General features: G+C 43.6%; 1 protein-coding gene across 6 annotated transcripts in view; it reads left to right on the top strand.

Annotated features, from left to right (window-relative positions):
- Positions 1–22,373, top strand: part of KLHDC4 (kelch domain containing 4) — a 67,867-nt gene that overhangs the window by 18,405 nt on the left and 27,089 nt on the right. For all 6 annotated transcript variants that reach the window (XR_003001890.1, XM_024735533.1, XM_024735532.1 and 3 more), the window contains one exon: positions 18,828–18,920. Coding sequence is in view for 5 of the 6 variants with exons in the window: in XM_024735533.1 (XP_024591301.1) it covers positions 18,828–18,920 (93 nt within the window). In the remaining variant the exon portion in view is untranslated. The remainder of the gene's footprint in view (positions 1–18,827; positions 18,921–22,373) is intronic.

The following is a 22,373-nucleotide window of genomic DNA, read 5'->3' as shown; positions in this document are numbered from 1 at the left end:
TCCGCTAATCGCGTTTTTATTTTTATACCATACACAGCCTCTCCCCCGTTCCCCGCTGCATCTCCTCCAGGAGGTCGGGGAGGAGAGTGGGCTGTGTTTAGGTGTATGTGCACCTGTGTGAGTCTGAGGGCAGTTCGACACCAAAGGCAGGACTCAGCATTTGCCTGCCTGCTCAGTCTCTCACAGCGCAGGCTCCGCTGTGGTAGGGTTATTATATATAAACACTCCCCAGATGGTTTCGTTACTAATAGTAATAGTTAAGGTAGAAGGGCACAGTTTGATAGGCTGCCTGGATTCTAGAGACAGCTACTAGTTATTCTGTGCAATGTGAGTAAATACTTACTAAGTCCCAAATTTGTCGTTTAGTGGTACTCGGAAAAGTGGCGCTGAATTCTGAAGGTGCCCTGTTTGATGAAGGGAGAGATGCTCTTGCCTACGTTGCCTGCTCTCCACGTCGGAACCATTCTTGGAGGAGGGCCCTTTCCTTTTCTGAGGATGGGCCACTAGACTAAGTTCCCCGTCAGGTCGGCCTGTGTGGCCTTGAATCTCTGGGTTGGTGAGAGAAATTTTTCCTTTGCTCAGTAAATATCTCGGGAACAGCATGGTACTATGGTGTATCTTTTGTAAGGTGTAAACTTTCAGATAACTCAGGGAAGCCTTTGCATACTGAGTGCTTAACACTCTGTTTGTACCCGAAGCCCGTGGAGCTATTAGACGCGTGTGCGTCTTCTGTAAATGTCACCGCAGCAGCTGGCTGGAAGGGGCCTGGGTGATGCTGAGTGGCAGTGTGCCCTGCCGCAGCGCTGCTCTGCACGCAGCTCAGATGCGCTGGAAGCACTCACTCCCACGACAGTACACATGTATTTTTGCGCTGCTTATAGAGCTGGCTGAGTAGGACATGTTAATTTTTTAAGACTCCATATTTAGGAGTGACGGCAGTTGAAAAGTGCCTGTTGGAGATTCAAATATAAACAGGCTTTTTTGGGTGGCTTTATTTTCTAAAGGGGTATATGGAGTCTTTTTATAGAAAACATTTCCCTTTTTGGTTACAAAACACAGTGGTACTTCGCTGCTGCCACAGAAAGTTAATTGAGTCCTTAATGCCTGGCTCACCAGAGGACAGAACACCCATGAGATTTGTGGCCAGAGGCTGCAGGAAGCCCTAACCTGGCCATCTCGACTCTGGGGAGTCATCTAGAGATCACTTGGCTCGCTGGTGCTGTTTCCATAGGTCACTGGGCCATTCCATTCACGGTTACTGGAGTAACATTGGGAGCGTTTTGGGCTCTCCTGTGTACCTTTTTTGAAGTAGAATTGGAAGCAAACCTATTAGTTTTTGAAAGAAAACCTGTTTCCCAGGTTGTACTTGTAAAGTACCGTAACAGACAGTTTCTCAGAAGGGGGGTTTGTTGCTTGCCCGGCACGGTGGTGGTCTTCTCATTCACCTTCTCTGTTGTGCAGCTGTACACTGTGGCTTGTCTCCTCGGCACCGTCTCGGGACATGGAAAAGTCGTGCCAGCCGCTTAAGCCTGTGGAGTGGGGCCAGCTCCGAGGAGAGCCCTGCTCTCACCGTGCAGAGTGCACGGGCAGGGTCAGTGCCCAGTGATGGCGTGAACCTGTGGTGGTGATGTCGTGGCGTGGTGCAGACCCTCCTGAACCTTGTCCGTCTGGGATTTTTATCATGAATTTGGAAAAGAAAAGATGCTTACTAGATTTGTGGGTGATAAACAGCTAGGAAAGGACTTCCCGGTGGCACAGTGGTTAAGAATCCACCTGCCAATGCAGGGGACGCGGGTTCGATCCCTGGTCTGGGAAGATCCCACATGCTGTGGAGCAACTAAGCCCGTGCGCCACAGCTACTGAAGCCCGTGCGCCCAGAGCCCGTGCTCTGCAACAAGAGAAGCCGCGCAATGAGAAGCACGTGTCCCGCAAGGAAGAGTAGCCCCCGCTCACCGCAGCTAGAGAAAGCCTGCGCGCGGCAATGAAGACCCAAGGCAGCCAAAAAAATTTTTTAAATAAATAATGAATAAATTTTAAAAAATACAAAACTAGGAAGAAAAGCAAATAAATTGGTTGGCAGTTCAGCATCCAAAATTCTCTTTGTGGACCAAATCTAGCAAGATGAAATTGAAGTGGGATAAGTTTTCCTTGTAGGTTGCATATAAATGTAGCATTTAAAGAAGCTGCCCTTGCTAGTAGGAGAGAAGTATTTAGTAAGTTGAAACGCCGGTAGTCATCTACATATGGTGAGGCTACTCCAAGACTGATGCTTAAAGATGAGATTAGCAGGATGTAGTCTTCAGGAATAGGAACTGGTGATTTTTGGTTGACTTTCCATGGATGAGTACCGTGGTTGGTTTGAATGACACATTAAAAGGGAATTTAATAAGCTGAGGGCATTAGGGGAGAGAGACTAGGACGTTCAAGCATTTCAAGAAAGGTGAGAAGAAGGGAATTTTTTCTAGGTTGGAATAAGGGAAGATCCTGGAGGTCCTCATAGCAGTGTGTGATGAAATGTTCATCTGAGATTTGCTAGTGGGGAGATGCTGGGTTGGGCAGCTCAAGCTTCTCTTTCATTTTGAGAGTCTTTGTGTTGTATTTATTTTAGGGCACCTGGTTTGGGGGAAAGCTTTGTGGAAATAAATGGAGAATAATGCCTTGTAGAGAGAAGTACTGGATTGGGCAGCTCAGGTTGTAACCATCTTTTGCAGCCTTGACGTCATGGTTGGATTGTGTAGGTGGGAGAGCGAGATTGAGATAGCACCAGCGCAAAACGGTGGGCAGAGGTACCTGGTGAGGGTGCCCGGGTGACCACGTCAGCTCTTTTCACATCAGGTTGTTTCCTTACTGTTGAGTTTTAAGAGTTGTTTGTGTATTTTGGATAATAGTCGTTTATCAGATGTGTTTTTTGCAAATATTTTCTCCCAGACTGTGACTTTTAATTCTCTTGACACTGTCTTCTGCAGAGCAGAAGTTTTACATTTATAGGTCCAGCTTATCAGTTACTTTACATGTAGGCCTGTGGTCCATTTTGAGTATTTTTTGCCGAAGGTCTGTGTTCAGGTTTATTCTTTTGCGTGTGGATGTTCAGTTGTTGCGACGCCATTTGTTGAAGAGACTGTCTTTGCTCCATTGTATTGCCTTTGCTCTTTTGTCAGAGATCAGTTGGCTGTATTTATGGAACTCTGTTTCTGCGTTGTCTGTTCTCTTCCATTGATCTCCCCGTTTACTCGTTCACCAACACCACACTGTCATGATTACTGTAGCTTTATAGTAAGTCTTGAAGTCAGGTAACATCAGTCCTCCAACTTTGTTCTTCTCCTTCAAGATTGTGTTGACTATTCTGTGTCTTTTGGCTTTCCATATAAACTTTAGAATTTGTGTGTTGATATCCATGAAATAATTTACTGGGATTTTGATTGGGACTGTTGAATCTATAGATCAAGTTGGGAAGTACTGACACCTTGACAATACTGAGTCTTCTTATCCATGAACGCGGAATGTCCCTCCATTTACTTAGTTCTTTGGTTTTCTTCATCAGAATTTTGCAGTTTTCCCCATATAGATTTTCTATATATTTTGTTAGGTTCGTACCTAAGTATTTCATGTTGTAGTGCTAATGTAAACAATACTGCTTTTAATTTCAAATTTCACTTGTTCGTTGCTGGTTTATAGGAAAGCAATTGACTTTTGCATATTAACTTTGTTGCCTACAACCTTGGTATAAATGCTTACTGGTTGCAGAAGTTTTCCTGTCAGTTCTTAAGTATTTTCCACATAGATGATCATGTCATTTGTGAACAAAGAGAGTTTTTATGTTTCTTCCCAACGTGTATACATTTTATTTCCATTTCTTGCCGTATTGTGTTAGCAAGAACTTTTCAGTACGAAGTTGAAAAGGAGTGGTGAGAGAGAATATCCTTACCATGTACCTGCTGTTAGTGGGAAAGCCACTAACTTTTCTCATCATTAAGTATGACTTTAGCTGTAGTTTTTTTGGTAGATCTTTATCAAGTTGGAAAATTTCTCCTTTATTCCAAGTTTACTGAGAGTTTTTATCATGAATGGATATCAGATTTTGTCAAATGCTTTTTTTCAACTGTTGATATGATCACGTGATGTTTCATTTTTAGTCTGTCAAATGTGATGGCTTATATTGATTTTCAAACCTTGAACCAGCCCTGCTTACCCGGGATAAATTCCACGTGGTCATAGTGTATACTTCTTTTTATATTTTGTGGATTCAGTTTGCTAATATTTTGTCGAGGATTTTTGCATTTATGTTCACAAGAGATATTGGCCTATGGTTTTCTTATAATGTCTTTGTCTGGTTTTGTCATTAGGGTAATGCTGGATAGAGGCTAGAAGCTCTCCTCAGAGAGATTGTAGAGGATTGGTATAATTTCTTCCTTAAATGTTTGGTCGATTTCACCAGTGAACCCTTCTGGGTCTTGTGGCTTTCTGTTTTGGAAGGTTATTAATGATTGATTGCTTTTACTTAATAGACATAGGTCTCTTCAGATTGTTTATTTCTTGTGTGGGTTTTGACAGTTGTTTGGAGGAGGAGGTCAGTCCATTTCATACAGGCTGTCAAATTTGCGGGCACAGAATTGTTCACAGTATTCCTTTGTTTTCATTTTAATTTCCATGTGATCTGTAGTGATGTCCTCTCTTCCATTTCTTTTTTTATAAATTTATAAATTAATTAATTTATTTATGGTTGTGTTGGGTCTTTGTTTTTGTTTTTGTTTTTTGCGGTACACGGGCCTCTCACTGTCGTGGCCTCTCCCGTTGCTAGACATAGGTCTCTTCAGATTGTTTATTTCTTGTGTGGGTTTTGACAGTTGTTTGGAGGAGGAGGTCAGTCCATTTCATACAGGCTGTCAAATTTGCGGGCACAGAATTGTTCACAGTATTCCTTTGTTTTCATTTTAATTTCCATGTGATCTGTAGTGATGTCCTCTCTTCCATTTCTTTTTTTATAAATTTATAAATTAATTAATTTATTTATGGTTGCGTTGGGTCTTTGTTTTTGTTTTTGTTTTTTTTTGCGGTACACGGACCTCTCACTGTTGTGGCCTCTCCCGTTGCGAGGTACAGGCTCTGGACGCACAGGCTCCGCGGCCATGGCTCACGGGCCCAGCCGCTCCGCGACATGTGGGATCTTCCCGGACCAGGGCACGAACCCATGCCCCGTGCATCGGCAGGCGGACTCTCAACCACTGCGCCACCAGGGAAGCCATTCTTTAAAATGTATTAAATTTATTTATTTTTTGGCTCTGTTGGGTCTTCATTGTTGTGCGCGGGCTTTCTCTAGTTGCGGCAAGTGGCTGTGCGTGGGCTTCTCGTTGTGGTGGCTTCTCTTGTTGTGGAGCATGGGCTCTAGGCACACGGGCTTCAGTAGTTGTGGCATGCAGGCTCAGTAGTTGTGGCTCACGGGCTCTAGAGCACAGGCTCAGTAGTTGTGGCGCATGGGCTTAGTTGCTCCGCGGCATGTGGAATCTTCCTGGACCAGGGCTCGAACCCATGTCCCCTGCCTGGGCAGGCGGATTCATAACCACTGCGCCACCAGGGAAGCCCTCATTTCTGACACTAGTGCTTTGTATCCTGTCTCTTTTTTTCTTAACTTGGCTAGGGATTTATTGATTTTATCAATCTTCTCAAAGAACCAGCTTTTTGTTTTGTTCATTTTTTCTCTATTCATTTCCTGTTTTCAATTTCATAAATTTCTGCTATAATTCTTTTTTTTTCTTCTTCTGCTTACTTTGGGTTTAATTTCCTCTTCTTTCTCTAGTTTCCTAAGGTGGAAACCTAGATTATTGATTTTAGATCTTATATGTGCCTTCAACCCTATAAGTTTCCCTTTAAGCACTGCTATCACGGCATCCCACAAATTTTGGTAAGTTGTCTTTTCATTTCCATCTGACTTAAAATATTTAATAATTTCCCTTGATAATTATTCTTTGGCCCATGTGTTATTTAGAAGTGTGTTGTTTAATTTCTACCTTTTTTGGGATTTTCCAGTTTTTTTTTTTGTTACTGATTTCTAGTTTAATTCTATCATGGTCTAAGAGTAGACGTTATATGATTTCTATACTTTTAATGTTGTTACAATGTGTTTTATGGCCCAGAATGGAGTCTGACTTGGTGAATGTTCTTTGTGAGCTTGAGAAAAATGTGTGTTCTGCTGTTGTTGGACGAAGTAGTCTGTAGATGTCAATTTTATCCACTTGATTGACGGTTGTTGAGCTCAACCATATCCTTACTGATTTCTGCTTGCTGTATCTTATCTGTCCATTTTTGAGAGGGGGGCATTGAATTCTCTAGCAATGATAATGGATTCATCTGTTTTTCCTTGCACTTTGGTTAGTTTTTGCCTCACGTAGTTTGACACTCTGTTCTTAGGTGCATACCTGTTAAAAATTGTTATGTATTCTTAGAGAATTGACTCCTTTATCATTATGTAATGTCCCTTTTATCCCTGACAACTTTCCTTGCTTTGAAGTCGGCCCCATCTGAAATTAATATAGCTACTGTTACTTTATTTGATCATTGTTAGCATGGTATATCTTTCTTCATCCATTTCCTTTTTTAAAAAAATTATTTATTTTAATTTATTTATTTTTGGCTGCATTGGGTCTTTGTTGCTGTGTGCAGGCTTCCTCTAGTTGTGGCAAGTGGGGGTTGCTCAGTAGCTGTGGCTCACGGGCTCTAGAGCGCAGGCTCAGTAGTTGTGGCCCACGGGCTTAGCTGCTCTGCAGCATGTGGGATCTTCCCAGACCAGGGCTTGAACCCGTGTCTTCTGCATTGGCAGGTGGACTCTTTACCACTGCGCCACCAGGGAAGTCCCCATTCCATTTACTTTTAATCCATATATGTCTTTATAGTTAAAGTGGGTTTCTTGTAGATAACATGTAATTGGGTCTTGTGTTTTGATCCTCTCCGATAGTGTCTGTGTTTTAATTGGTGCATTTAAACCATTGACATTCAAAGTGATTACTGATATAGTATCTACCATGTTTGTTATAGTTTTCCGTTTGTTGCCCTTGTTATTTGTTCCTGTTTTTATCCTCCACTCTTTTTTTTTGCCTTTTATGGTTTTAATAGAGCATTTTATAATTCCATTTTTTCTCCTTTCTTAGCATATCAGTTATACTTTCTTTTTTACTTTTTTAAGTGGTTTCCCTATAGTTTGCAGTATACATTTATAACTAATCCAAGTCCACTTTCAGATAACACTGTACCACTTCACAGGTGGTGTGAGTACCTTGTAAGAACAAGAAAATCCTAATTTCTTTTTCCAATCCCTTGTATCATTGTGTCATTCATTTCACTTATATGTACACATATGTGAGTATATACACACACAAATATATATTCCTGAGCAGCATATACATGTATACACACACACTCACGCACACAGGCACAAAAGCAAACATAACTGAATACATTGTTGCCATTATTATTTTAAACAGTTACCTGTGTGGTCAGTTAAGTTTCTGACCTATATTGTTTTCCTTTTCTCTGAAGAACTTCCTTAAACATTTCTTGTAAGGCAGGTCTACTGGCAACAAATTCTCTCAATTTTTATTTGTCTCATAAAGGCTTTATTTCTCCTTCACTTTTGACGGATTCTAGGTGATGGGGTTTTTTCTCTCAGCACTTTAGATATTTCCAGTCTCTTCCTGCTTGCATGGGTTCTGGGGAGTAGTTGGATGTAATTGTTATCTGTGTTCCTCTATAGGTGAGGTGTTTTTTCCCTTGGTTTCTTTCAGGATACTTTCTTTATCTTTGATTTTCTATCATTTAAAAATGATATATACCAAGGTGTAGTTTTTGGCATTTATCCTGCTTGGCACCCTCTGAGCTTCTTGGGTCTGTAGTTTGGTGTCTGAATTTAAGTTGGGGAAATTCTCAATAAGTGTTATTTCAAATATTTCTTCTGTTCCTTGCTCTCTTCTCCTTTCAATAGTCCCATTACATGTACATTACACCTTGTGTGGTTGTCCCACAGTCCTTGGATATTCTGTTCTTTTTTTCCCCCCCAGTCTTTTTCTCCTTGCTTTTTGGTTTTCAGGAATTCTATTGAGATATCCTCTAGCTGGGTGATTCTTTCCTCAGCTGTGTCCAGTCTAACTACAAGCCCATCAAAGGCATTCTTCATTTCTGTCACTGTGGTTTTCACGTCTAGGCTTTCTTTTTGGTTCCTCCTTAGGACTTCCATCTCCGCTTACGTTACCCATCTGCCCCCGCATGCTGTCTGCTTTGTCCATTTGAACCCTTAGCATATTAAACATAGTTTCAAATTTCTGGTCTGAGAATTCCAGCATTCCTGCCATGTCTGGTTCTGACACTTGTCTCTTCAAATTGTGTTTTTTGCTTTTAGGATGCCTTGTAATTTTTTCTCGATTGCGGGACATGATGTATCTGTTAAAGGAACTGCTGTAAATAGGTCGCTGGTGATGAGGTCGGACGGGAAGCGTTCGCTAGTCCTTTGATTGATTGGGTTTAGGTCTTCTAGTGGAGCCTGTGCCTCTGGACCATGAACTTCTCCAGTGTTTCTCAGTTTTTTCCATCCCCTTAGGTGGGACAGGGTGCCTGGAGTGGGCTGGAGTTGGGTATTTCTCTTCCTCCAGGTCATTTTGGCTCTGTTGATACGCAGCAGCTTAGGCTGTGGTTAACTAGTTTCCCTCGAGGGCCAGCCTTGTTAAGAACAGGGCTCTGATGTCTCTCAAAGTGGTTTCTTTTCCTCTCCCCCTGCCAGAGGCAAGAGGGGGTTTTTCTCTGATATTTACTGTGGGACTTTGGTCGAGCCCCTGGCGGTAAATCTTACAATATTGTGGGTACCCTGGTGATGAGGTCCACCTGGGGCTTCCCACTCTCAGAGTTGTCTGCACTGGGCCTCCAGCTGAGCTAGGGTTTCTACCCTGGTTTCTACCCCAGCACTGGTTCCTTCTGGGGTTTCTGCTTGTGTGTGTCCCGCCTGCCCCGAGCACAACTCTGTGTCACTGCCCGTCTCTCCAGTCTGTGGGCAGCAGTGTTCCCTGTGTCCTCACCTCTTACAGATCAAGAACTGTGGATTTTTCAGTCTGTTTAGCTTTTTATAGGACAGAGTAGCAACTTCCAGGCTCCTTATGGCTGAACCAGAAGCTGGGACGTCCCTTTTCCTGTTTTTTTATTGCTGTGTATTTTTATATCCGTTTTATTGAGATACAGTTACATTCTATAAAATGTATACCTTTTATGTGTACAGTTAGATGAATTTCAGCAACTATATATACCTGTGTAGCCACCCCCATACCCGAAACAGAACATTCCATCACCCTGCAAAGTTCCTTTCTGCCCCTTTGCAGTCAGTTCCCTCCTAAGCTTGGGCCCCAGGCAGCTGCTGTCACCAGGGATTCATTTTGCCTTTTTATAGTCTCATACAAGTGGAGTCACGCAGTCCGCGCTCCTCCGTCTCCCTGCTTCCCTGTCCGTGGTGTATTTGAGACCGTCCACGTCGTGGTGTGTGTCAGTAGGTGGCTCCTTTCCATGGCAGACGCGTGTTCTGTCTGATGAACACGCCACACCTTGTGTATCTGTGTACTCGGAGCACTTTCCACCGCTTCCAGCTTTGGACAGCCGTTAGTAAAACTTCTCTGAACACGTGGAGGTGTCTGTGTGAACCTGTGTTCTCATTTCTCTTGAGTAAACGTCTGGTGTCACATTGCTGGGTTGTGTGCTGAGTCTGTGTGTGGCAGTTGTGAGAAGCTGTTGTCCCGTTTTCACCCTCCCCACAACAGAGAGGGGGAGGGGGAGCGAACTCCAGCGCTTCCAGGCCTCATAGCTCTGGGTGCCATCTTTTGTCTCAGGCCCCCGGGGGGTGGGGGGGGTGCAGGGAGGAGCTCACTTCTGGTATTAAACAGCTGACATCTAATGACCTTGACCACATTTCATATTTATGTTAGTCGTCTGTATGTCTATACATAATTTTTCTATCTTTTGTAAATTTTGTTTTCATATCTTTTGTGAACTTTCTGTTCAGATCTTTTGTCTGTGGTTTTTTGTTTTCTTCTTTGCGGTACGCAGGCCTCTCACCGCCGCAGCCTCTCCCGCCGCAGAGCACAGGCTCCGGACGCACAGGCCCAGCGGCCATGGCCCACGGGCCCGGCCGCTCTGCGGCATGCGGGATCCCCCCGGACCGGGGCACGAACCCGCGTCCCCTGCATCGGCAGGCGGACCCCCAACCACTGCGCCACCAGGGAAGCCCTTGCCTGTGTTTTTATTGGGTTATCTTACTGATAAGGTAGTAAGGGTTCTTTATATATTCTGGATACAGGTCACTTGCAGATGTATATTTGCAAATACTTCTCCCAGTCCGTCACTTGCCTTTTTATTTTTTAATGGTTTATTTTGAAGAGCTGAAGATTTTTATTTGGATGGAGTCCAGTTTGTTAGCTTCTATCTATATCTATGCCAAGGTCATAGAGATTTTCTTGTTTTATTCTAGAGTTTATAATAGTTAGTTATACTCAGGATGGTTTTGGTAGCTTGTGGTCAAATTTGATGGTACCCAGTAAGTGCTTACAGAATAAATTGGTGTAAAAAGTGGTTCTTTTTTATTTTTAATTTAATTTTTCTTTTATAGTGGAGTATAGCTGATTTACAGTGCTGTGTTAGTTTCAGGTGTCCAGCTAAGTGATTCAGTTATACATATACATATATCCATTCTTTTTCAGATTCTTTTCCTGTATAGGTTATTACAGAATATTGAGTAGAGTTTCCTGTGCTATACAGTAGGTCCTTGTTGATTATCTATTTTACATATAGTAGTGTGTATATGTTAATTGCAAACTCCTAATTTATCCCTCCCCCCTCCACGTTTCCCCTTTGTAACTATCACTTTTTTTTGAAGTCTGTGAGTCTGTTTCTGCTTTGTAGATAAGTTCATTTGTATTATTATTATATTTTTAGATTCCACATATGAGTGCTATCATATGATATTTGTCCTTGTCTGACTTACTTCACTTAGTATGATAATTTCTAGGTCCATCCATGTTGCTGCAACTGACATTATGTTATTCTTTTCTATGGCTGAGTAATATTCCATTGTATATACATACCACATCTTCTTTATTTCTCTGTCAGTGGATTTTTAGGTTGCTTCCATGTCCTGGCTATTGTAAATAGAGCTGCAGTGAACGCTGGGGTGCATGTATCTTTTTGAATTATTGTTTTCTCTGGATATATGCCCAGGAGTGGGATTGCTGGGTCATATGGTAGCTCTATTTTTAGTTTTTTGAGGAACTTCCATACTGTTCTCCATAGTGGCTGCACCAATTTACATTCCCACCAACAGTGTAGGAGGGTTCCCTTTTCCCCACACCCTCTCCAGCATTCATTCTTTGTAGATATTTTGATGATGGCTATCTGGCAGGTGTGAGGTGTACCTCATGGTAGTTTTGATTTTCATTTCTCTAGTAATTAATGATGTTGAGCATCTTTTCATGTGCTGTTTGGCCATCTGTTTGTCTTCTTTGGAGAAATGTCTGTTTAGGTCTTCTGCCCGTTTTTTTTTTTTGCGGTACATGGGCCTCTCCCGTTGCGGAGCACAGGCTCTGGACGCGCAGGCTTAGCGGCCATGGCTCACGGGCCCAGCCTCTCCGCGGCATGTGGGATCTTCCGGACCGGGGCAAACCCATGTCCCCTGCATTGGCAGGTGGACTCTCAACCACTGCGCCACCAGGGAAGCCCCTTCTGCCCATTTTTTGATTGGGTTCTTTGCTTTTTTTTGATATTGAGCAGCATGAGCTGTGTATATATTTTGGAGATTAATCCCTTGTCAGTCACTTCATTTGCAAATATTTTCTCCCATTCTGTGGGTTGTCTTTTTGTTTTTTATGGTTTCCTTTGCTATGCAAAAGCTTTTAAGTTTCATTAGGTCCCATTTGTTTATTTGTTTATTTTTGTTTTTATTTTCATTACTCTCTAGGAGGTGGATCCAAAAAAAATATTGCTGTGATTTATGTCAGAGTGTTCTGCCTATGTTTTCCTCTAAGAGTTTTATCATATCCAGGCTTACAGTAGATCTTTAATCCATTTTGAGTTTATTTTTGTGTATGGTGTTAGAGAATGTTCTCATTTCATTCTTTTACATGTAGTTGCCTAGTTTTCCTAGCACCACTTATTGAAGAGAATGTCTTTTCTCCATTGTATATTCTTGCCTCCTTTGTCATAGATTAATTGATCGTAGGTGTATGGGTTTATTTTGGGGCTTTCTATCCTGTCCCATTGATCTATATTTCTGTTTTTGTGCCAGTACCATACTGTTTTGATTACTATAGCCTTGTAACATAGTGGGAAGTCAGGGAGTCTGATTCCTCCAGCTCCGTTTTTCTTTCGCAGGATTGCTTTGGCTATTTGGGGTCAAATAGCCAAAAAAAAAAAATTTTTTTTTCTAGTTCTGTGAAAAATACCATTGGTAGTTTGATAGGGATTATCCTGAATCTGTAGATTGCTTTGGGTAGTATAGTCATTTTGACAGTGTTGATTCTTCCAGTCCAAGAACATGGTATATCTTTCCATCTGTTTGTGTCATCTTCGATTTCTTTCATCAGTGTCTTATAGTTTTCAGGGTATGGGTCTTTTTTCCTCCTTAGGTAGGTTTATTCCTAGGTATTTTCTTCTTTTTCATGCGGTGGTAAATGAGATTGTTTTCTTAATTTCTCTTTCTGATCTTTCATTGTTAGTGTATAGGAATGCAAGAGATTTCTGCATTAATTTTGTGTCCTGGAACTTTTCCAAATTCATTGATGAGCTCTAGTAGTTTTCTGGTAGTATCTTTAGGATTTTCTATGTATAGTATCACGTCATCTGCAAACAGTGACAGTTTTACTTCTTCTTTTCCAATTTGAATTCCTTTTATTTCTTTTTCTTCTCTGACTGCCGTGGCTAGGACTTCCAAAACTATGTTGAATAAAAGTGGTGAGAGTGGACATCTTTGTCTTGTTCCTGATCTTAGAGGAAACACTTTCAGCTTTTCACCATTGAGAATGATGTTAGCTGTGGGTGGGTCATCTGTGGCCTATGGCCTTTATTATGTTGAGGTACAGTCCCTCTTTGCCCACTTTCTGGAGAGTTTTTATCATTACTGGGTGTTGGACTTTGTCAAAAGCTTTTTCTGCATCTGTTGAGATGATCGTATGGTTTTTATTTTTCACTTTGTTAATGTGTATCATACTGGTTGATTTGCGTATATTGAAGAATTTTTGCGCCCCTGGGATAAATGCCACTGGATCGCGGTGTATGATCCTTTTAATGTGTTGTTGTATTTGGTTTGCTAGTATTCTGTTGAGAATTTTTGTGTCTGTGTTCATCAGTGATACTGGCCTGTAATTTTCTTTTTTTGTGGTATTTTTGTCTGGTTTTGGTGTCAGGGTGATGGTGGACTCATAGAATGAGTTTGGGAATGTTTATTCCTGTGCAGTTTTGGGGAAGAGTTTCAGAAGGATGGGTGTTAACTCTTCTTTAAATGTTTGATAGAATTCCTCTGTGAAGCCATCTGGTCTTGGACTTTGGTTTGTCAGAAGTTTTTTAGTCAGTTTCAATTTCAGTACTTGTGATTGGTCTGTTAATATTTTCTATTTCTTCCTGATTCCATCTTGGAAGGTTGTACCTTTCTCAGAATTTGTCCATTTCTTCTAGGTTGTCTAGTTCATTGGCATATAGTTGCTTGCAGTAGTCTCTTATGATCCTTTGTATTTTTTGTGGTGTCAGTAGTAACTTCTCCTTTTTCGTTTCTAATTTTATTGATTTGACCCCTCTCCCTTTTTTTCTTGATGAGTCTGGCTAAAGGTTTATCAATTTTATCTTTTCAAAGAACCAGCTTTTAGTTTCATTGATCTTTGCTATTGTTTTCTGTCTCTGTTTTATTTATTTCTGCTCAGACCTTTATGATTTTTTTTTTCTACTAACTTTGTGTTTCCTTCTTCTTTCTCTAGTTGTTTTAGGTGTAAGTTAGGTTGTTTGAGATGTTTCTTGTTTCCTGAGGTAAGATTGTATTGCTGTAGATTTCCTTCTTAGAGCTGCTTTTGCCACATCCTGTAGGTTTTGGATTCCCGTGTTTTCATTGTCTTTCATCTCTAGTTATTTATTTGTTCACTCTTTGATTTATTCAGTGATCCATTGGTTGTTTAAGAACATGTTGTTTAGCCTCCACGTGTTTGTATTGTTATTTTTTTAAGTTATTTCTGTTACTGATTTCTAACCTCAGAGTGTTGTGGTCGCAAAAGATGCTTGATATGATTGCAGTTTTCTTAAATCCACCAAGGCTTGCTTTGTGGCCCAGCATGTGACCTATCCTGGAGAATGTTCCATGTGCACTTGAGAAGAATGTGTATTCTGCTGCTTTTGGATGGTCTGACGTGCTACTTATGGCCTGGGTTTTCTCATTGATGTTCTGTCTGGATGATCTGTCCATCGATGTAGGTGGGATGTTAAAGCCCCCCACTATTACAGTGTTACTGTCGATTTCTCCTTTTATGGCTGTTTGCATTTGCCTTACATGTTGAGGTGCTCCTATGTTGGGTGTATATATATATTTACAATTGTTATATTTTCCTCTTGGATTTACCCCTTGATCATTAGGTAGTGTCCTTCTTTGTTTTTTGTAACAGTCTTTATTTTAAAGTCTATTTTGTCTGATATGAGTATTGCTACTCCAGCTTTCTTTTGATTTCTATTTGCATGGGATACCTTTTTCCATCCCCTCACTTTCAAACTGTATGTGTCCCTAGATCTGAAGTGGGTCTCTTGTAGACAGTGTATATATGGGTCTTGTTTTTGTATCCATTCAGGCAGTCTTTGTCTTTCGTTTGGAGCCTTTAAACCATTTCCATATAAGGTAATTCTCGATATGTATGTTCTTATTGCCATTTTGTTAATTGTTTTGGATTTGTTTTTGCAGGTCTTTTTTCTTCCCTTCTTCTTTTGTCCTCTTCTCTTGTGATTTGATGACTATCGTAGTCTTGTGTTTGGATTGCTTTTTTTGTGTGTGTGTCTGTCGTACCTATTGTAGATTTTTGGTTTGCGGTTCCCATGAGGTTTTGGTAAAGCAGTCTATATATTGAATATATACAAGATTGTTTTAAGTTGCTGGTCTCTTAATTTCAAACACGCTTCCTATATCTTGCATCTGTACTTTCCTCTTCTCACGATGGCTGTTTTTGATATATTTGTGTGGGGGTGATTTCCTACCTTTACTGTGTGTTTGCCTTTACTGGTAAGCTTTCCCATTCATAATTTTCTTGTTTCTAGTTGTGGCCTTTTCTTTTCCACCTAGAGAAGTTCCTTTAGCATTTGCTGTAAAGCTGGTTTGGTGGTGCTGAATTATCTTAGCTTTTGCTTGTCTGTAAAACTTTCGATTCCTCTTTCGAATCTGAACGAGAGCCTTGCTGGGTAGAGTATTCTTGGTTGTAGCTTTTTCCCTTTCATTACTTTAAGTGTATCATGCCACTCACTTCTGGCCTGCAGAGTTTCTGCTGAAAAAACCTTATGGGGATTCCCTTGTATGATACTTGTTGCTTTTAATATTTTCTCTTTGTCTTTAATTTTTGTCAGTTTTGTTAATATGTGTCTTGGCGTGTTCCTCCTTGGGTTTATCCTGCATGGGACTCTCTGCACTTACTGGACTTGAGTGAGTGTTTCCTTTCCCATGTTAGGGAAGTGTTCAGCTATAATATCTTCAACCATTTTCTTGGACCCTTTCTCTCTCTTCTTCTAGGAGTTCTATATTGTGAATGTTGATGTGTCTCACGTTGTCTCAAAGATCTCTGAGGCTGTCCTTATTTCTTTTCATTCTTTTTTCTTTATTCTGGTCTGTGGCAATAATTTCCACCGCTCTGTTGTCCAGCTCATTTATTCATTCTTCTGCCTCATTTATTCTGCTATCGATTCTTTTCAGTGTAGTTTTCATTTCAGTTATTGTGTTGTTCGTCTGTTTGTTCTTTAAATCTTCTAGCTCTTTATTAAACATTTCTTGTATCTTCTCGGTCTGTGCCTCCATTCTTTTTCTGAGATCTTGGGTCATCTTTACTATAATTACTTTGAATTCTTTTTCAGGTAGCTTGCCTATCTCCACTTCACTTAGTTGTTCTGGGTTTTTATCTTGTTCCTTCATCTGGCACATATTTCTTTGTCATCTCTTTTTGTCTAACTTTCTGTGTTTGTGGTCTACTTTCTGGCAGGCTGCAGGATTGCAGTTCCTCTTGTTTTTGGTGTCTGCCCTTGGTAGGTGAGGTTGGTGCTGGGCTTGTGCTGGCTTCCTGGTGGGAGGGACTGGAGCCAGCCCACTGGTGGGTGGAGCTGGGTCTTGTCCCTCTGGTGGACAGGCCCATGTCAGGGGGTGTGCTTAGAGGTAACTGTGAGCTCATTACAACTTTAGGCAGGCTGTCTGCCGATGGGTGGGGCTGTGTTTCCCCTGCTGGTTGTTTGGCCTGAGGCATCCCAGCACTAGAGCCTGCTGGCTGTTGGGTGGGGCCAGGTCTTGGTGCCAAGATGGTGACCTGCAGGAGAGCTCACGTTGATCATATTCCCTGGGGCCTCTGTCGCTGTCGCTAGTGTCCTTGCCCCCACTGCCCCCACAGTGAGCCGCAGCTGATCCCTGCCTCCCCAGGAGACCGTCCAAGACCCGCAGGTATGTCTGTCCCAGGCTCCTGTGGAGTCACTGCTTTGTGCTGGGTCCCATAGCCCGCGAAATCTTGTGTGTGCCCTCCAGGAGTGGAGTCTCTTGTTTGCCCCAGTCCTGTGGAGCTCCTGCACTCAAGCCCTGCTGGCCTGGAAAGCCAAGAGCTCTGGGGGCTCTTCCTCCTGAGGCCAGACCCTCAGGCTGGGGAGCCTGACGTGGGGCTCAGAATTCTCACTCCTGTGGGAGGACCTCTACCGTATAATTGTTTTCCAGTTTGTTGGTCACCCACCTGGCGGGTATGGAATTTGATTATATTGTGAAAGTGCCCTTCCTACCATCTCGTTGTGGCTTCTTCTTTGTCTTTGGGTGTAAAATATCTTTTTTCGTAGGTTCCGGTCTTTTTAAAAAAAATTTGCTTGTTTGTTTGTTTACTTACGGCTGAGTTGGGTCTTTGTTGCTGTGCGCAGGCTTTCTCCAGTTGTGGTGAGTGGGGGCTACTCTTCATTGCAGTGTGCGGGCTTGTCATTGTGGTGGCTTCTCTTGTAGCGGAGCGTGGGCTCTAGGTGTGCGGGCTTCAGTAGCTGTGGTTCACGGGCTTTAGTAGTCGTGGCTTGTGGGCTTCAGTAGTTGTGGCACAAGGGCTCAGTAGTTGCGGCTTGTGGGCTCTAGAGCGCAGGCTCAGTAGTTGTGGCGCACGGGCTTAGTTGCTCCGCGGCATGTGGGATCTTGCTGGACCAGGGCCCGAACCCATGTCCCCTGCATTGGCAGGTGGATTCTTAACCACTGCACTACCAGGGAAGCCCTCCAGTCTTTTTTGTTGATAGTTGTTTAGCAGTTAGCTGTGATTTTGGAGTTTTCTTGAGAGGAGGTGAGCGCGATCCTCTACTCCGCCATCTTGTCTGGCTTTGAGGGGTTGCTTTCAGTCTGGATGCTTGCTGCCTCTTTCCTCAGTGTATGCTGGACGTTATCCCCTTGATACGGGGCGTGCAGGTGCGGTGGCCCGTGCGCTCCTGGTGTGGCGGGGGCGGCGATCAGCGCCTCTTGTTGGTCTCCCTGCAGTGGCCGCGGCCCCTGAGCCTTTTGGGCAGCGGGGGCAGCGATTGGCCCCTGCTCCCAGTTCTCGTAGTGGCGGTGGTAGCCCGCATGCTCCCGCGAGGGCACAATGACTGGGGCCTGCTGGCGGGTCTCTTGGTGGTGGTGGCCGATGCCCTCCAGAGACAGTGCAGGCAGCACTTGGCACCTCTTCATGGGTCTTGTGGTAGCAGCAACAGCCCGTGCACTCCTGGGACAGCAGGGGCAGCACTTGGGGCCTGCTCGCGGCCTTCGTGGTCGTGGCCTGTGCACTCCCAGGACAGCGGGGGGCAGCGCTTCGGGTCTGCTTGTGTGTGTCTTACAGTGGCGATGGCCCATGCCCGCCTCTAGAGCCCATGATGGTGGTGGCGGCTCACACCCAGCTCAGAGCTTGTGTAGGTGGTGTCCTGTTGACTGAGAGCACGTGCACAAGGAAGGAAGCTTTTATGGTGGTCCGGCTTCTCTCCTTACATGCCCCCCAACAATGGCGCCTTGCCTCTCTGACAGGCCCAGGCTTCTTCTGAGCACACCCCCAGTTGCCACAGTCCAGCCTCTTCAGGCTGTCTCCGTGTGCCAGCTCTGGGCTTCTCCCTGGGTCTGACCTCCGAAGCCCAAGCTTCAGCACCCAGCCGACCCCCGTGCCTGTGGATGAGTTTCTCAGGCTGGGGAGTGCAGGGCAGCTGTACTGACTGTCTGTGCAGGGCGCTCTCCGTGTTGCCTCCCACAAACTGGCTGTTACGCTCCTCTCAGAGGCTTCAGAGCTCCCCGTCTGTCCAGGCTGATCTCCCTGATGATGAGTGGACTTCCCGTGGTGCAGCAACCTTTCCTCCTTCACAGCTCCCTCTCTGGGGTGTAGGTCCCGTCCCAACTTCTTTCACTTTTTTAAAAATTTTTCCTTTTGTTCTACCCAGTTATGTGGAGGTTTTCTTGTGCTTTCGGAAGTCTGAGGTCTTGTGCCAGCGTTCCGTAGATGTTCTGTGCGAGTCGTTCCACTTGTACATGTATTTTGGTGTTTGTGGGAGGAGGTGAGCTCCACGTCCTACTCTTCCGCCATCTGCCAAGCTCCTCGTTTTTTTTTGTTCAATTTTAGATCACCAGGCGGTCCTTCAGGACGGAGTGGACATCGGATGGTGGCCTGGAAGAGACAGTTAATCCTTTTTGGTGGCTTCCATGAGAGTACAAGGTCAGTACAAACAGGAGGACCATGTCTCCTGGAGCTGTAAGGAGTGGGCTCCTTATGTGAAGAACCATTCTGAATAGACGTGGAAAATGCTGCCCATCCCTTAAACCAGGGCCAACGGCCTGGGCAGCTGCAGAGGAGGGCCCTGAGCTTGGTTTAATGCTCTGTTGTCACTGTCGTGGGATTCTTCATAATTACTGAACAGAGGTTCCCACAGTTTTATTTTGCACCAAGGCCTGCAAGTAATGTGGCCAATCCTATCTAAGATCGGCTCTCTAACTTCAGCCTATTGAGAATCCTCTGAAAGGCTTGTTCAGACTCTGATTTGTGACTCCATTGGCCTGGGATTGGGCTGAGAATCTGCATTTCTTCAGCCTCCAGGTGATGCTGCTGGCCAGGGAACCCCACTTTGAGAAGCACGAGGCTAAAATAACTTTAAAATCCGCCCGATGGGGAACATGTGGCAGCTTGCATCCTGCAGAGGGACCTGAGGGGACATCCAGGTCTGCTGTGCCTGGTTGTGTCGCCACAGTGCTTATGTGCCCAGCCTGGCGGCATGTTCTCCGGGGGTTTTAAGCCCATCATCTATACTGATACTTTCTTGAATGTCCTTATTAGTTCAGTCCAGAAAAAGAAGACACTTGGTGAACAGGTTAGTTCCTGCCACTGTTGTAAAACGCTAAGGCTCTGGGTAAGATGTCCAGACTGCTCTGATGCCTGGTGCAGGCCCCGCAGGTGGTGCGTTTCCTCTGACCTCGGGCCGTGTCAGACAAGATGGGTGGATGGGTTTCTCGCTGGTGCCTCGTTTCACATGCTCCTCTGTTCCCTACTCCTTTAAAAAATAACATACTCATCAACTCGTTGTGGTGGCAGCACACACACTTTTTTCAATGTGACTCCATTGGCACACTTTTTTTGGGTTTTTTTTGCGGTACGTGGGCCTCTCACTGTTGTGGCCTCTCCCGTTGCGGAGCACAGGCTCCGGACGCACAGGCTCAGTGGCCATGGCTCACGGGCCTAGCCGCTCTGCGGCATGTGGGATCTTCCCGGACCGGGGCACGAACCCGCGTCCCCTGCGTCGGCAGGTGGACCCTCAACCACTGTGCCACCAGGGAAGCCCCTGGCACACATTTTTTATGATACTCACTGGCTCGTGAAAATAAGTCCTTGCACATATATGTGGAGAGAGTGGCGCTCGGGACGTTAACGGGAGCGAGCGTTGCTGTGTTCACTGTTCCCTACCCGAGCTGAGGCATCCTGGTGTCGATCTGGCTCAGTTAAAGTTTCAGGTTTTTTTCACGAACAAAAAATATTTTCATTAGTTGAGAAAAGGGGATATAATTCTTTTTTCTTTTAATTCTTTTTTATTTTTTAACATCTTTATTGGAGTTTAATTGCTTTACAGTGGTGTGTTAGTTTCTGCTGTATAACAAAGTGAATCAGCTATGCATATATCCCCATATCTCCTTCCTCTTGCGTCTCCCTCCCACCCTCCCTATCCCACCCCTCTAGGTGGTCACAAAGCACCGAGCTGATCTCCCTGTGCTATGCAACTGATTCCCACTAGCTATCTGTTTTACATTTGTTAGTGTATATAAGTCCATGCCACTCTCTCAGTTCATTCCAGCTTACCCTTCCCCCTCCCCATGTCCACAAGTCCATTCTTTATGTCTGCATCTTTATTCCTGTCCTGCACCTAGGTTCTTCATAACTTTTTTTTTTTAGGTTCGATATATATGTGTAAGCATACAGTATTTGTTTTTCTCTTTCTGACTTACTGCACTCTGAGTGACAGACTCTAGGTACATCCACCTCACTACAGATAACTCAGTTTCGTTTATTTTTATGGCTGAGTAATATTCCATTGTATATATGTGCCACATCTTCTTTATCCTGGTTTTGGTATCAGGGTGATGGTGGCCTCGTAGAATGACTTTGGGAGTGTTCCTCCCTCTGCTATATTTTGGAAGAGTTTGAGAAGGATAGGTGTTGCTCTTCTCTAAATGTTTGATAGAATTCACCTGTAATCCATCTGGTCCTGGGCTTTTGTTTGTTGGAAGGTTTTTAATCACAGTTTCAATATCACTGCTTGGCTTGCATAAATGTTTACAGTTGTTATATCTTCTTCTTGGATTGATCCCTTGATCATTATGTAACATCTAAAATAAAATAGACTTTATTTTATTTTTTTTGTTTTTGTTTTTTTTTTTCAGTATGCGGGCCTCTCACTGCTGTGGCCCCTCCCATTGTGGAGCACAGGCTCCGGACGCGCAGGCTCAGTGGCCATGGCTCACGGGCCCAGCCACTCCGAGGCATGTGGGATCTTCCCAGACCGGGGCACGAACCCGCGTCCCCCGCATTGGCAGGCGGACTCCCGACCACTGCGCCACCAGGGTAGCCCTGGACTTTATTTTAAAGTCTATTTTGTCTGATATGAGTATTGGTACTCCCGCTTTCTTTTGATTTCCATTTGCATGGAATATCTTTTTCCATCCCCTCACTTTCAGTCTGTATGTGTCCCTAGGTCTGAAGTGGGTCTCTTATAGACAGCATATATATGGGTCTTGTTTTTGTATCCATTCAGTCAGTCTGTGTCTTTTGGTTGGAGTATTTAATGCATTTATATTTAGGGTAATTATCAATATGTATGTTCCTATTACCATTTTCTTAGTTGTTTTGGGTTTGTTATTGTAGGTCTCTACCTTCTCTTGTGTTTCCTGCCTAGACAAGTCCCTTTAGCATTTGTTGTAAAGCTGGTTTGGTGGTGCTGAATTCTCTTAGCTTTTGCTTGTCTGTAAAGGTTTTAATTTCTCTGTCAAATCTGAGTGAGATCCTTGCTGGGTAGAGTAATCTTGGTTGTAGGTTTTTCCCTTTCATCACTTTAAATATGTCCTGCCATTCTCTTCTGGCTTATAGAGTTTCTGCTGAAAGATCAGCTGTTAACCTTATGGGGATTCCCTCGCATGTTATTTGTTGTTTTTCCCTTGCTGCTTTTAATATTTTTTCTTTGTATTTAATTTTTGATAGTTTGATTAATACGTGTCTTGGTGTTTTTCTCCTTGGATTTATCCTCTATGGGACTCTCTGTGCTTCCTGGACTTGATTAACTATTTCCTTTCCCATATTAGGGAAGTTTTCAGCTATCATCTCTTCAGATATTTTCTCAGTCCCTTTCTTTTTCTCCTCTTCTTTTGGGACCCCCTAATGTTGGTGGGGTTATTTGAATGTTGGTGCGTTGGTGCGTTTAATGTTGTTCCAGAGGTCTCTGAGACTGTCCTCAATTCTTTTTTTTTTATATAAATTTATTTTATTTTATTTATTTTTATTTTTGGCTGCGTTGGGTCTTTGTTGCTGCGCGTGGGCTTCCTCTAGTTGCAGCAAGCGGGGTCTACTCTTTGTTGCAGTGCGCAGGCTTCTCATGGCGGTGGCTTCTCTTGTTGCGGAGTAAGGGCTCTA

The sequence above is a fragment of the Neophocaena asiaeorientalis genome, unplaced genomic scaffold (genome assembly GCF_003031525.2).
Source record: "Neophocaena asiaeorientalis asiaeorientalis breed wild unplaced genomic scaffold, Neophocaena_asiaeorientalis_V1.1 scaffold40, whole genome shotgun sequence".
Classification (NCBI taxonomy): Eukaryota; Metazoa; Chordata; class Mammalia; order Artiodactyla; family Phocoenidae; genus Neophocaena; species Neophocaena asiaeorientalis.
This window is presented reverse-complemented; position numbering and strand designations above follow the sequence as displayed.